Below are 14,145 nucleotides of genomic sequence, written 5' to 3' on the forward strand. Positions count from 1 at the left end.
GCAAGCGACAGGGAGGTCTGGGTGATGCTTGCGGACAGACCAAAGGTGTTCTGCAAAGCGGTCACCCAGTCTGCGTTTGGTCTCTCCAATGTAGAGGAAACCACATTGGGAGCAACGAATGCAGTCGACTAGTTGAGGGAAATGCAAGTGAAATGCTGCTTCACTTGAAAGGAGTGTTTGGGCCCTTGGATGGTGAGGAGAGGGGAAGTAAAGGGGCAGGCGTTGCACCTTCTGCGGTTGCATGGTAAGATGCCGTGGGAGGGGGTTGAGGTGTAGGGGATGATGGAGGAGTGGACCAGGGTGTCCTGGAGGGAACGATCCCTACGGAATGCCGCTGGGGGGGTGAAGGGAAGATGTGTTGGTGGTGGCATCAAGGTGGAGTTGGCGGAAATGGCGGAGGATGATCCTTTGAATGTGGAGTCTGGTGAGGTGATAAGTGAGGTCAAGGGGGACCCTATCATGGTTCTGGGAGGGAGAGGAAGGTGTGAGGACGGATGTGCCGGAGATGGGCCGGACATGGTTGAGGGCCCTGTCAACCACCGTGGGTGGAAAACCTCGGTTAAGGAAGAAGGAAGGCATGTCAGAGGAACTGTTTTTGAAAGTGGCATCATCAGAACAGATGCGACGGAGGTGAAGGAACTGAGAGAATGGGATGGAGTCCTTTACAGGCATTTCATTTGCACTTCCCTCAATTTAGTCTACTGCATTCATTGCTCCCAATGCGGTTTCCTCCACATTGGAGAGACCAAACGCAGACTGGGTGACCGCTTTGCAGAACACCTTTGGTCTGTCCGCAAGCATCACCTAGACCTCCCTGTCGCTTGCCATTTCAACACACCACCCTGCTCTCATGCCCCCATGGAGGAACAGCAGCTCATCTTCGACTAGGCATTTTACAGCCTTCCGGACTGAATATTGAGTTCAACAATTTTAGATCATGAACTCTCTCCTCCATCCCCACCCCTTTTCCGATCCCCACCTTTTTTTTTCCCAATAATTTGTATAGATTTTTCTTTTCCCACCTATTTCCATTATTTTTAAATGTATTCCCATCCATTGATTTATCTCTACCTTTTAGCCTATTTCGATCCCTTCCCTTCACCCCACCTCACCCCCGCTAGGGCTTTCTCTACCTTGCTTGTCCTGCTTTCTACCCTGAATGAGCACATTCCTTAGATAATATCACCACCTTCAACACCTCTTTGTCCTTTTGTCTATGACATCTTTCGGCTATCTCCACCTATCACTGGCCCTCTATCCAGCTCTACCTGAACCACCCCCCCTCCCCCCCTTAAACCCTCACCTCTTTTCTATTTTTACTTTGTTCTGTTGAAGAGTCATTTGGACTCGAAACGTTAACTGTGTTCCTCTCCGCAGATGCTGCCAGACCTGCTGAGTTTTTCCAGGTATTTTTGTTTTTGTGTTGTAAAAGCCCATCTGATTCACTGATATCCTTTAGGGGAAGGAAATCTGCCATCCTCGCCTGGTCTGACTTACATGTGACTCCAGACCCACAACAATGTGGTTGACTCTTAAATGCCCTCTGAACAAGGGCCTTTAGGGATAGGAATAAAGCTGGCCTAACTAGCGACACCCACATCCTATGAACAAATTTAAAAAATGCTGTGGATGCTGAAAATCTGAAATAAAAACAAAAAAAAATGCTGGAAAATCTCAGCAAGTCTGGCAGCATCTATGGAAAGAGAAACAAGAGTTAATGTTTCGAGTCCGTATGGCTCTCCTTCAGAGCTAAAGAGAAATGGAAATGTGATGGATTTTATACTGTTTAAGAGGGGGTAGAGCAGGTGGAGCAAGGTCAGGGATAGGTGGGAGCTAAGGGGAAATTGACAAAGATGTCATGGACACAAGACAAAAGGAGTGTTAACAATAGTGATATAGACTAAAGAAGGTGTTGATATTTACGTAAAGGGAAGAGCAGAATGTGTTAATAGCAGAACAAGGGTCAGCAGTCTTGTATGCTGCTCTTGACTGTTTCATTGTTATGCAATGGCTTATTGGGTAATACATTTTTTGCAATGTGGTGGAGTTCATTTGTGCCAAGGGCATTTTAAAAGACCAAGGAGGAGGAAAGCTAGAATCTCACAGGGCCCTGAAGTAATATGCTGTAAACATTTTATGATTTCTTAGATGCATTTGTACATAACCCTGTGATATATAGAAAATGATTGCCCAATAGCAAGCCTTTCATTTCACGTTAAGTTTCATATGATGATGTCATACACCATAAGAGAAAAATTGAAGTGTTTTTTGAATGCTATTTCTTTCAGGCACTGAGTGCCTGATTATTAAATCTATTCATTGTTTAGGATACAGTGAATATGACAGCAGGAGTTTAAAGGTGGTGCTGATGTTATTTCTGGAGAAATTCAAAAAATAACTTTTCAGTGGGTCAGTAGAAAATTTGGTGCCTGATACATTTTACAGCTTCATGTTTTGAGTTAGGAATGCAGAAGCTACATTATCAGAGCTAGCTGTAGAATAGTCATTGGCTTATTTGCTATAAGCACATATACATTTCACACAAGCAAACAGAAGATTTTCTGACATTATTTTCTGTATGTTTGATGTTACATGTCCTATGTACATCTATCGTGTGCCTCCTGTGTGTTATTTCTTACACCTCTCATGCACCTTATATATTTTTGTGCCTCCTTTATGCCCACTCTGCATTGCAAATCCTTGTTGCCTATTTTCCTGTTTGCTAAAGGCACGTGATGTAGAGTGAGTCTACAGGAATGAAAAGAACACTCAAAATTACAAAGAAATAAATTTCAAAATCATCGTATGAACTCTTTTGTAATCCCAGATGTTGTTTGCAAAGTGTTTAGCTTTTCTATGCTTGAAATAAACTGTATTTGTTTGTTTGTACAGGGCAATGGGGAACTTGCAGCAAGCACTCGTGTGCTTTGAAAAGAGACTGGTAGTAGCCCATGAACTTGGAGAGTCGTCCAACAAAGCCCAGGCATATGGGGAGCTTGGCAGCTTACATAGCCAGCTAGGGAACTACGAACAGGCAATTTCTTGCCTTGAGCGCCAACTAAACATTGCCAGAGAGATGAAGAATCGGATACTGGAGAGCGATGCAGCCTGTGGTCTCGGTGGAGTTTACCAACAGATGGCAGAATATGAAACTTCACTACAGTACCATCAGCTTGATTTAGAGATTGCAGAGGAAACCAATAACCCGACATGTCAGGGTCGTGCCTATGGTAACCTGGGATTGACTTATGAATCTTTGGGAAATTATGAACGGGCTGTAATGTATCAGGAGCAGCATCTGAGTATTGCTGCCCAGATGAATGACTTGGTGGCTAAAACTATTGCATACAGCAGCTTAGGGAGAACACACCATGCCTTACAGAACTACTCGCAGGCAGTCATGTACTTACAGGAAGGTATGTGCTCCTCTGCGTTAATATACTGTGCTCTCTGATGTTTTCTGTCTAACATCCCTCCTCCTTCTCCCAAGACAATATGAAACTATAACATCTGATGGAACATCCATTGATTTTAGCATTGCTGCCATTGTGAAGAAACTATGCAAAACTCTTTCTTCTCTAAACAAGTGGTGACTCATCAAATATAGCGCAAATTAGGTGCAACTCAGAGCACAGTACTTTCCATGCTGGCCTTGAATTTCCTGCAAGCTCTTGACATAATTATGGAGAGTGCTACAATGCTGATTTTGTTTGAGGATACTTACATGTAACTGATGTACGGTAGTTTTATGCTGAGACAGCAGAATGCACAGCTTCCCTTGATGGTCTGTGCTATTTCTGAGATACATCCATGAAAACCCCCTGCATTTCATTTACATAGCTGTTTATTCCCACACAAAACGGTCACATGAGTTTCCTTTGTTTTCACTACTAATGCATAATTCAAGCTTGTCAACTCACCCCTCGGCTGGCTTGGGCTTCTTGTACCCACGGCCTGGTTCCATCTGGTATCTGTTGCCTTTAGGACAGTCTGCAGATGACCTTTGGCAAAGTTGCAGGACCACCTTTTGCCAGACCTGCTTCTTTCCTTTATAGATCCCTCCGTGAAAAAAAAAATACTTTTGAGACATTGGAAATACATTGAATCAGTGAAGTTATTGCTAGAGTGAGGCAGCCTGAGTCTAACTTAACAGCCAATAGAAAATAAATACTTTACCCAAACTATCTGAAATATTTTTAAAAATTCAGTTGTGTTATTTTCTTCAACAGGAGCCAATTTAGGCTCTTTTTGTTCTCTTTGTAGCAAAATGCTCTAAAATTCAAGTGCATGAATATTGTTGTAGAAATGTTAGCCTTTTGATTTTCTTTTCTGTCTGAGTTGAATTTACTCTGGGGCAATTGCGGCATCTTTTAAAATTTAATTTTTTCTGTAACTCCTAACACAATTTAAGTTTTTCCACCAATACTTGGGTGAATGCCTTGGTGGCGTCTCATATGGGCTTTATGCTTGTTGCTCAGGACTGAGGCTGGCAGAGCAGCTCGGCCGCAGAGAAGATGAGGCTAAAATCAGACATCGGCTGGGACTTTCGCTGTGGGTCAGTAGAAACCTCGAGGAGGCACAACACCAGGTACTGGACACCTAGTGAATCAAATAAAACGAATGGTTGATAACATTTAGGCAGGAGGTCTGTCAGGCTGAATGTTATATTTTCAGAAGTCCCTGTTTACTTTTCATTTCTATCTGTTTTTACTTTATAAAAAAAACGGATAAAATTAAATTGGAAATTTAACGTCTTGCTTCACGTGAAAAATCAGAAGGGGAAAATTCAGTGCTGCAAAAACTAAGCAAATATTTATGCCAATTTATTATTGCTCAATTGCATCTCATGCTCAACAGGTTTTATAAGTACATAAAAATTGTCTTCTGCTTGTTGAATGACACAGGATGAAAGCACGACAGACAACATCAGGTTCAATCTGCATTTGCAGCGGAAAGCGCTGTGCAAATCTCATATAGCTCACAACAGCCTTTAAGACCTCATGTAATTGTGGTGATGGTGTGTTACAGATCACTCAGAGTCTGAGTTACTGTGGCAACATGCACTTGAACATGTAGGTTGTAGTCTGGAGCTAAGGAATGTGATGACAGAGGCTTCAACTTTCTTTGCAGCACATGGCTTACCAGGAACCTCTCTCACGCTTACCGCCTGCCATTGGCATGCGTTGGAAACATTTGCAGGTGACAATCAACCTGTTTGGCCGTGTTATGAACACATGTTCCTTGGCCATCAAACTCTGGGGTGGAACTCTAATCCAGAGCTCCACAGCACCACAAGACCAGCAAATAGTACTGATTAACAAATCACGTGAAAATGAGTAGAAACTCGCGTGGAATAATCCTAACAAAAACTAAAAACCGTATTCATATTTCGGCAATGTCTTTTTTGAATTTTAGGGAATAGTTCCTTTGGCACAGTGCAACCTTCAGTTGAAGAAAGGAGGAATAATTCAAGATACTCCCTGGTGCTTATGGTTGTGTGAAGCAATCAGCCAGCGCGAGTAACAACTTGGCCACTGGAAATCATTTGCAAGCACTTCAAGCAGCAACTGTATACAGCTACAAAGCGATTACTGTATAGTCAGAGGGGTGGAGTCAGCTTCATTTAATTGAATGGGTTACAATAATGTTGCAAGTACTAATGTGATTTGATGCATTGGTACTGCAGTATACTGGGTGTTGCAATGTGCAGCAGTACATTGCACAGATTGAGCATACAGTTCACAGGTTGTGTAGTACTCTGCATGGAGTAAAGTACAGCTCAAAGGGTGTGCAGTATTCTGCGGAGTCAATTGCAATACACTATTAATGGAATGCTGCTATTCCACATTTACTAAGCCGTTGAACAGAGACTTACCACTTTTGTACAGAAAATTAAAACATGGTAGTGGCCCATTTCAGATTACACGTTTGCACTTCCAAATAGTCTGTTACAAAGCAGCAGTGAAAGTGGCCTTGGGAAATTATACCTAACTGAAGAATTTATGCTAGCATTGCGGAGGCCCAAAATAGGGGGAAAAAGTAATTACATAAAACATTGGAATGTAATTGAGGTTTTTGTGTCAAAATAGTGAAATATGCAACTTGTGAGCAAATATTGCCTCTATTTTATGATGCGTATGCAGTAACAGACATGGTGATACTGACATCAGATATTAGATATCTTGGCTTTGGGACTCCCAAGAGTCAGTCTGTACAGTGCTGAACAAGTTGGGTTCATAATTATTTAGTGAAACAAGCTTGCTTTCCTACTCCACTGAAGGCTGTTCTGATGCACAAAACATCGCATTTGATGGATTATTTACATTAATTAAAGCATTGTTTTTCTATTTCAGCTTTACAGAGCATCTGCCTTATTTGAAAATATCCGTCATGAAGCACAGCATAGCACTGATTATAAACTTTCACTGTTTGATCTTCAAACATCCTCCTACCAAGCTTTACAGCGTGTTTTGGTCAGCCTGGGTAAGCAGAGTTCCAGAGTGGGGCAATCGTCTGAGTATAGTCAATTCTTGACACAAAAGCAGAAGCCATTTTTTTTTCCAGGCAACTTTTCTTTCCTGTTTTTCTTTTCTTCTCAGGGAATAGCTAACAACCGGTAAGAGGGAGGGTAGCTGACCTGTGGGTTTTTGCCCTTGTTGGTTCAGTGCAGTGCTCCCTAAGATTTTCTCTTTCACCCAATGAGGAAGCATTGATCTGCACAGGACAGTGCAGCTAAGATCAGATCAGGAGATAAATCCACATATCACTCTGTGTCTCCATGATTTGATAACTTCACTGAGCGCTCCACTGGAGGAATGAACACCACTCAAACAAATTAATCTCGTTGTTCATTTCAATACTGTTTGTGGAACCTTCAATTGTGCAAATTGGCTCTCATTACTGCCTTTATGCGACAATGATTACACTTCAAATAGCCAGTAAAGCACCTTTGGAGGCCCTGAGGTTTGTGAAAGCCACTTAGAAAAAAAATCTTGCATTTTCATTAATTGGCAATCTTACTCTGAAACAGCTGCTGTGCGTACATGGAAAATAGTATTTTTTTATAAAATACAAGATTCTCTGGGAGTTTAAGTGAATGCAAGGAGCTTAACTAAAATTCAATACCTGACCTGAGGATATTTGAGTTTGAAATTGAATGGCTTTCAATCCGTCCCTAAATCATTGTCAGCTTGATGGCCACATATAGCATTTGAATTCAGCAAATAAAAATTTTTTTGCAAAATTCCATGTATCTGTTTTTCTAAATATTTGCAGTTCATAGTTTATCCTGTTGCAACTTTGAGACAAATAAAGTAGTACAAGTTGTGAATCAACACAAGGTGACAGTAGTTTAAATGTTAATAAGGTAATGTTCCAGATTATACTGGATTCCCAATCTGGGAATCTCACACTAAAGATATTCAGTTAATAGTAAATTTAATAGCAAATGTACTTTGTGTTTACAATTTTTATAAATTTTGTAGGGTGTATTTATGTAGATAATCATGTGTATAGAATTAAGGGAATTGAGAATGTTGAAGCTTCTTTTTAACATAAGTTCTTACACAACAGAGGGATAATGGTCTCTGCCATCTGAAAATTAAGTCCAATGTATTCTTAGATGGCATATATATTTTTCAAAAACAAATCATAAGTCAAGCATCCCACCCTTCCTCACCCATTTTGTTTTTTAATACTCTTTGTTAGGTCGTCATGATGAGGCATTGGCAGTAGCAGAGAGGGGAAGAACAAGGGCATTTGCTGATCTCTTGGTAGAAAGGCAAACAGGACAGGAAGAATCTGATCCATTGACTCCCGTCACCATTGACCAGATTCTGGAGGCCATCAATAATCAACGTAGCCTGGTGCTGTACTATTCACAAGCAGCTGGATACCTCTACAGCTGGTTACTAGCACCAGGAGCAGGTATGGGTGAATTGAGAGTGAAATGTAATCCTGATTTTTGCACCTGGAGTAGCTGGTGAATCCACTAATGTCTGTGTTGTAACGTAACATTGTTGCGCTATCATGTGTATTGTAACACTGATTCTTGGCACTATCTGGAACAAAGTTTGGCATATCAATGCCTGTATGTATGTACAAGAGTGGTTATTTTAATTTTAAATCTGTCACTGCTGACTATTAAAGTATCCAATTACACTATTTGAAGAAGGGCAGGGGAGTTCTCTCACTGTCCTGAAAAGTTCATAGTCCATTAAAAAAAAATCACTAAAATAGAGTAACTGCCATTGCTGTTTTGACTGTACCATGCTCAAATTGGCTGCCACATTTTCCATGTTACAACAGAGATGGCAGTTCATAAAGCACTTTATTGGTTATAAAGCTCTTTGGGATGTTGTGAGGTTATGAAGGGCACTATAGGAAAGTATGTTTTTTCCTTTCTTTTGCAAAACATAATATAGGGCTTCATAAAAAGAGGCATTGAGTGCTCAAGGAAGGAAGTCATGTTGAACCTTTGTAAAGCTCTGGTTAGGCCACAACTAGAGTGTTGCGTCCAGTTTGGTGACCACTCTTTAGGAAGGATGTGAGAATTGTTGATACAGTGCAAAGGAGATTTATCAGAATGGTTCCAGGGATGAGGAATTTTAGCTACAAGGTTAGGTTGGAGAAGCTGGGGTTGTTCTCCTTGGAGATAAGGAGATTGAGGGGGGATTTGATTGAGGCATATGAAATTATGACAGATTGGATGAGGTAGACAAAGAAAAGTTGTTCTTATTCTGAAATGATGCAAGGACCGGGGACACAGAATTAAGGATTTGCGCAAGTGATGCACAGAGCATGTGAGCAAGAACTTACACAGCGAGTGGTAATGACCTAGAGCTCGCTGCCTATGAGAGCAGTGGAAGCAAAGACATTAGTGATTTCAAAGGGAAATTGTATGGTCACTTGAGGGAAATAAACATGCAGGGCTATGGGTGTAGAACAGGGCAATGGGGCCGACTGGAATGCTCTACAGAGAGCTGGTATGGACTCAATGGGCCAAATGTCCTCCCTTGGTGCCATTGTGACTCTATGGGGTGAATTTTACTGTGGAACTGATTACCTGCACCCCCTGAAATTTGGCAACCTTCAGTGATATTATGCTGGGGGTGACCTTCATTGGGTCAGAATTGGACTTTCACCCTCATTGGGAAGGAAGTCCTGTCTTGGAGAGCTGGTGGCCAATCTGATTGGTTGGCAGTTCTGTAGTCCCAGCAGAAATGACAGTAGTGGCCACTGCTGGGACTACAAGCAGTCCCAAAGAATAAGAGATGTCACTTGGACTTGAGATCAGTCCAGGGGTTTTGGGTGGGCCCAGCTGGGAGACCCCAGTGATGGGGGTTGGGAGTAGGGGGGATGTCAGGTTAGAGAGGCCAAGGCCAAATGATAGTTAGAGGGGGTATGAACTTGAGAAAGGGGGTGGCGGTTTGTGAATGGCCCCTCATGGGCACAGCGGACCCCCACAAAAAAAGCACCCTAACCCCCCCCCTCCCGCAATTCCTGCCTGACAGCAGCATGGCAATCAAAGCCTTGCTCCCGCCTTTCCCTGCAGACTGAAAAATTGCAGCAGAGGTGAATTGAGACCCATAAGTGGCTGTTAATTGGCCACTTGAGGGCCTCAATAGACCTAAGGGCAGGCTGGCTGCCTGATGTCTTGCCACCTCCTGTAATATGGGTACACAGGAATATGAGTAGGCATTCAGCCCATCGAGCATGCTCCACCATTCAGTAAGATCATGGCTGATCATTCACTTCAATGCCTTTTTCCCACACTATCCCCATATCTTTTATGTTTTTTTTTTATTCACGGGATGTGGGCTTCGCTGGCTGGGCCAGCATTTATTGCCCATCCTAATTGCCCTTGAGAAGGTGGTGGTGAGCTGCCTTCTTGAACCGTTGCAGTCCAGGTGGTGTAGATACATGTGATGCTGTTAGGAAAGGAGTTCCAGAATTTTGACCCAGCGACAGTGAAGGAACGGCGATATGTTTCCAAGTCAGAATGGTGAGTGACTTGCAGGGGAAATTCCAGGCAGTGGTATTCCCATTTATCTGCTGCCCTTGTCCTTCTAGATGGTAGTGGTCATGGGTTTGGAAGGTGCTGTCTAAGAAGCCTCAGCGAATTCCAGCAGTGCATCTTGTAGATGTTACACACTGCTGCTACTGTGCGTCGGTGGTGGAGGGAGTGAATGTTTGTGGATGTGGTGCCAATCCAGCTGACTGCTTTATCCTGGATGGTGTCCAGCTTCTTCAGTGTTGTAGTATTCCAGTGGGGAATATTCCATCACACTCCTGATTTGTGCCTTGTAGATAGTGGACAGGCTTTGGGGAGTCAGGAGGCGAGTTATTCGTTGCACGATTCCTAGCCTCTGATCTGATGTAGCCACAGCATTTACATGGCTAGTCCAGTTCAGTTTCTGGCCAACGGTAACCCCCAGGATATTGATAGTGCGGGATTCAGTGATGGTAATGCCATTGAACATCGTGGGGTATTGGTTGGTTTCTCTCTTATTGGAGATGGCCTGGCACTTGTGTGGCACGAATGTGACTTGCCACTTGTCAGCCCAAGCATGCTGCATTTGGACATGGACTGCTCCAGTATCTGAGGAGTCACAAATGGTGCTGAACATTGTGCAATCATCAGCAAACATCCCCACCTCTGACCTTATGATGGAAGGAAGGTCATTGATGAAGCATTGATGAATTGTCCACCACCATTCATGACTGGATGTGGCAGGACTGCAGAGCGTAGATCTGATCCGTTGGTTGTGGGAACGCTTAGCTCTGTCTGTCACTTGCTCCTTATGCTGTTTGGCACACAAGTAGTCCTGTTTTATAGTTCATTTTTAGGTATGCCTGGTGCTGCTCCTGGCATGCCCTCCTGCACTTTTCATTGAACCAGGGTTGATCCCCTGGCTTGATGGTAATGGTAGAGTGGGGGACATGCTGGGCCATGAGGTTGCAGATTGTGTTTGAGTACAATTCTGCTGCTGCTGATGGCCCACAGCACCTCAGGGGTGCCCAGTCTTGAGTTGCTAGATCTGTTCGATATCTATTCCATTTAGTGCGGTGGTAGTGCCACACAACACAATGGAGGGTATCCTCAATATGAAGGCAGAACTTCCTCTCCTCAATGACTGTGCGGTGGTTACTCCTGCTGATACTGTCGTGGGCAGATGCATCTGCAGCAGGCAGCTTGGTGAGGATGAGGTCAAGTATGTTTTTCCCTCTCGTTAGTTCACTCACCACCTGCCACAGACCCAGTCTAGCAGCTATGTCATTTAGGACTTGGCCAGCTCAGTCAGTAGTGGTGCTACCGAGCCACTCTTGGTCATGACATTCAACATTCTGCGCTCTTGCCACCCTCAGTGCTTCCTCCAAGTGGTGTTCAACATGGAGGAGCATTGATTCATCAGCTGAGGGAGGGCGGTATGTGGTAATCAGCAGGAGGTTTTCTTGCCCATGTTTGACCTGATGCCATGAGACTTCATGGGGTCCAGAGTCGATGTTGAGGACTCCCAGGGCAACTTCCTCCCGACCATAAACCACTGTGCTGCCACCTCTGCTGGGTCTGTCCTGTTGGTGGGACAGGACCTACCGAGGGATGGTGATGGTGGTGTCTGGGACATTATCTGTAAGGTATGATTCCATGAGGATGACTATGTCAGGCTGCTGCTTGACTTGTCTGGGAGACAGCTCTCCCAATTTTGGCACTAGCCCTAGATTTTAGTAAGGAGGACTTTGCAGGGTCGACAGGGCTGCAGTTGCTGTTGCCGTTTCCGGTGCCTAGGTTGATGCCGGGTGCTTCGTCCAGTTTAATTCCTTGGCATTTAGAAATGTCAATCTTTGCTTTAAACATACTCAATATCTGAGCTTCCACAGCCCTTTGGGGTTGAGGGACAGGTCGGGTCTGGGCAGGAAGGTGACTGGTTGGCCACTCACTTTACTTTACAAGCTCCCCCATCTTCAAATATGCCAGCAGGGTGAGGGTGCGGGTTGTAAAATTCAGCCCTATGACTCTATAATCAGATGACATAACCCTGGGTATGATTTTAACTCTGTATAAGTGAATGGGTTTTGAGTAAGTTAAAATATTTCCTCATATATCAAAACATTTCCTTGCAACTATGATAGTATTACAACAAAAATTATTATTCTGGCTCTTTTCTCTCTCCAAATAGTGAAAAAAAATCATGAACACAACCTTACTTTAAACCTAGTAGTAATTTGCTTTTTATTATTTATGATACGTGTAAAGGTAACCGAGATTTTTAAGCACTTAAATTTCAATTCACATTTATGTGTCCAATTAACCTTAGTACAGTTAAGGTGACTCAATGAGAGATTACTTTGTTTGAATGAGAAAAAACGTGCAAATGGAGTGTAACAACAAACGGGCCAAAGGTGATGCAATTTAAGCTAGAAAGGCAATTAGATACATCAGGATTTTCCATTCACTGTTAGACTATAACATTTTAATAGACGATGCAACACTACATAGTCAAATTCAGGAAATGAGGTCAACTAATTCTGTGATTCATTTCCTATGTGGTGATTAGCTCAGTGGACATTCTGCAACAGATACTGATTTGATTTTGAAGTGTGACCCCATGCAGATTCATTTCAAGAAAGAGTTAACGATTTATTAAAATGTGTTTGAAGTGCATTGCCATCAAGATCTCTTTTAAACATTTATTTGTAAAATGGGTTTTTTGCCATGTCGAGAGAGAGAACTTTCAGAATGCATTACTATGCAGCTTCAGTGCACTATGTAATGATTGCCAGCAAGCAATGAGCCCCAGATGTGGATGTGTGACATGGTGTTAGGTGCTACGTTATTGTACTTAACCAGAGTGGGGCCTGTGTTGGAATATTTGTGTCTCAGAATAGGAAATCAGGCACAACTGCTGGAAATAATAAAAAAAAACTTCACCACAGTCCATAGGCAAGAAACAGCAGGAAAAATATCTCTGTTGATTTTCTTTGACAAAAATCAATAACATGTTTAATGCCTTCTCACGTTGCTTTTGAAGTAGAATTAAACTCTTTGTAAAAGTGATATATATTAATAATTAACTCACCAGCACTAGTAACTAATACTTTATAACACTATAGTGTTGAATAACAAATTTAACTTTGTGCTCCAAATTTCTCAATGACTTGACTTCTATTTTGTGATAAGTATCCAAATGGCATAGTTAAAAGGAAGTCTCACAGAATATTTGTGATCCAAAGTGAAATAAGTTACCAAACAAGACCACTGAGGATGACATATAAATAAGTTTAAGAGACAATTAAATGGATTTCTAGAAAGAGAAGGGATTAAGACACATGGAGGTAGAATGTGCATGGGGTATCTAGGGATCATTATCATAATAACTGATGGGTTGAATCTCTTTAGAAATGGATTTTCCAACCAGTTCTCTTTCCACTATGGGCAGGAAGGTGACAGGCTGGCCACCCACTTTATTTTACAAGCTTCTCACCTTCAAATATGCCAGCAGGCTGGGGAGCGGGTTGCAAAATTTAGCCCTATGTCTTTTTATGACTCTGTAATCAGATGACATAATCTTGGGTCCAATTTTAACTCTGTGTAAGTGAATGGATTTTGAATAAAGTAAAATATGACAGGATCCCTGTGGAAATTCAACCCCTTAGCAAGAAGGTAGGGTCAGTAAGTCTCTTGCAAATCTCTAGCAGACTAAAATATACTTCTAAATTTCTATACATGGGAGTATGCAGTGAGTGCAGATGGATATGACTTCCCCCCTTTTTTGTTACCTATTATACATATATTTTTCCTGGATGAGTCAAACATTGCCAAACGGGCAAATTGCTGTGTATTACCCAGCATATGCTACACACTGTGCCGTAACTATTGCACTGGGATACAGAGGGGTGGGTGGGGGGCAGCAGTGAATGATGTGGATCACAGTGTAGCAGTGCAGACGCTGATTCAGTATAAATGTGGTTGCTGCTGCTACCCACTGGAGACTGTCGAGGTCTAAGCACTTCATTCCTGTTCTAATGAAAAAATAAGTTAGGCAACATTCTACCTAAGATGTGGGAATCAGTTCTGCTCTAAAACTTCACACTCGAAAATGTTTTGCATCAGACAATGAACTGACTTATGCAAAAAATTGCATA

The 14,145-nt window shown here is 42.5% G+C and overlaps 1 protein-coding gene across 2 annotated transcripts in view; it reads left to right on the forward strand.

Annotated features, from left to right (window-relative positions):
- Positions 1-14,145, forward strand: part of ttc28 (tetratricopeptide repeat domain 28) — a 775,554-nt gene that overhangs the window by 589,919 nt on the left and 171,490 nt on the right. For both annotated transcript variants that reach the window (XM_041202994.1, XM_041202995.1), the window contains exons 8-11: positions 2,893-3,416; positions 4,479-4,588; positions 6,354-6,483; positions 7,708-7,926. In XM_041202994.1, coding sequence (XP_041058928.1) covers positions 2,893-3,416; positions 4,479-4,588; positions 6,354-6,483; positions 7,708-7,926 — 983 coding nt within the window. The remainder of the gene's footprint in view (positions 1-2,892; positions 3,417-4,478; positions 4,589-6,353; positions 6,484-7,707; positions 7,927-14,145) is intronic.

Source organism: Carcharodon carcharias, chromosome 13, assembly GCF_017639515.1.
Source record: "Carcharodon carcharias isolate sCarCar2 chromosome 13, sCarCar2.pri, whole genome shotgun sequence".
NCBI lineage: Eukaryota > Metazoa > Chordata > Chondrichthyes > Lamniformes > Lamnidae > Carcharodon > Carcharodon carcharias.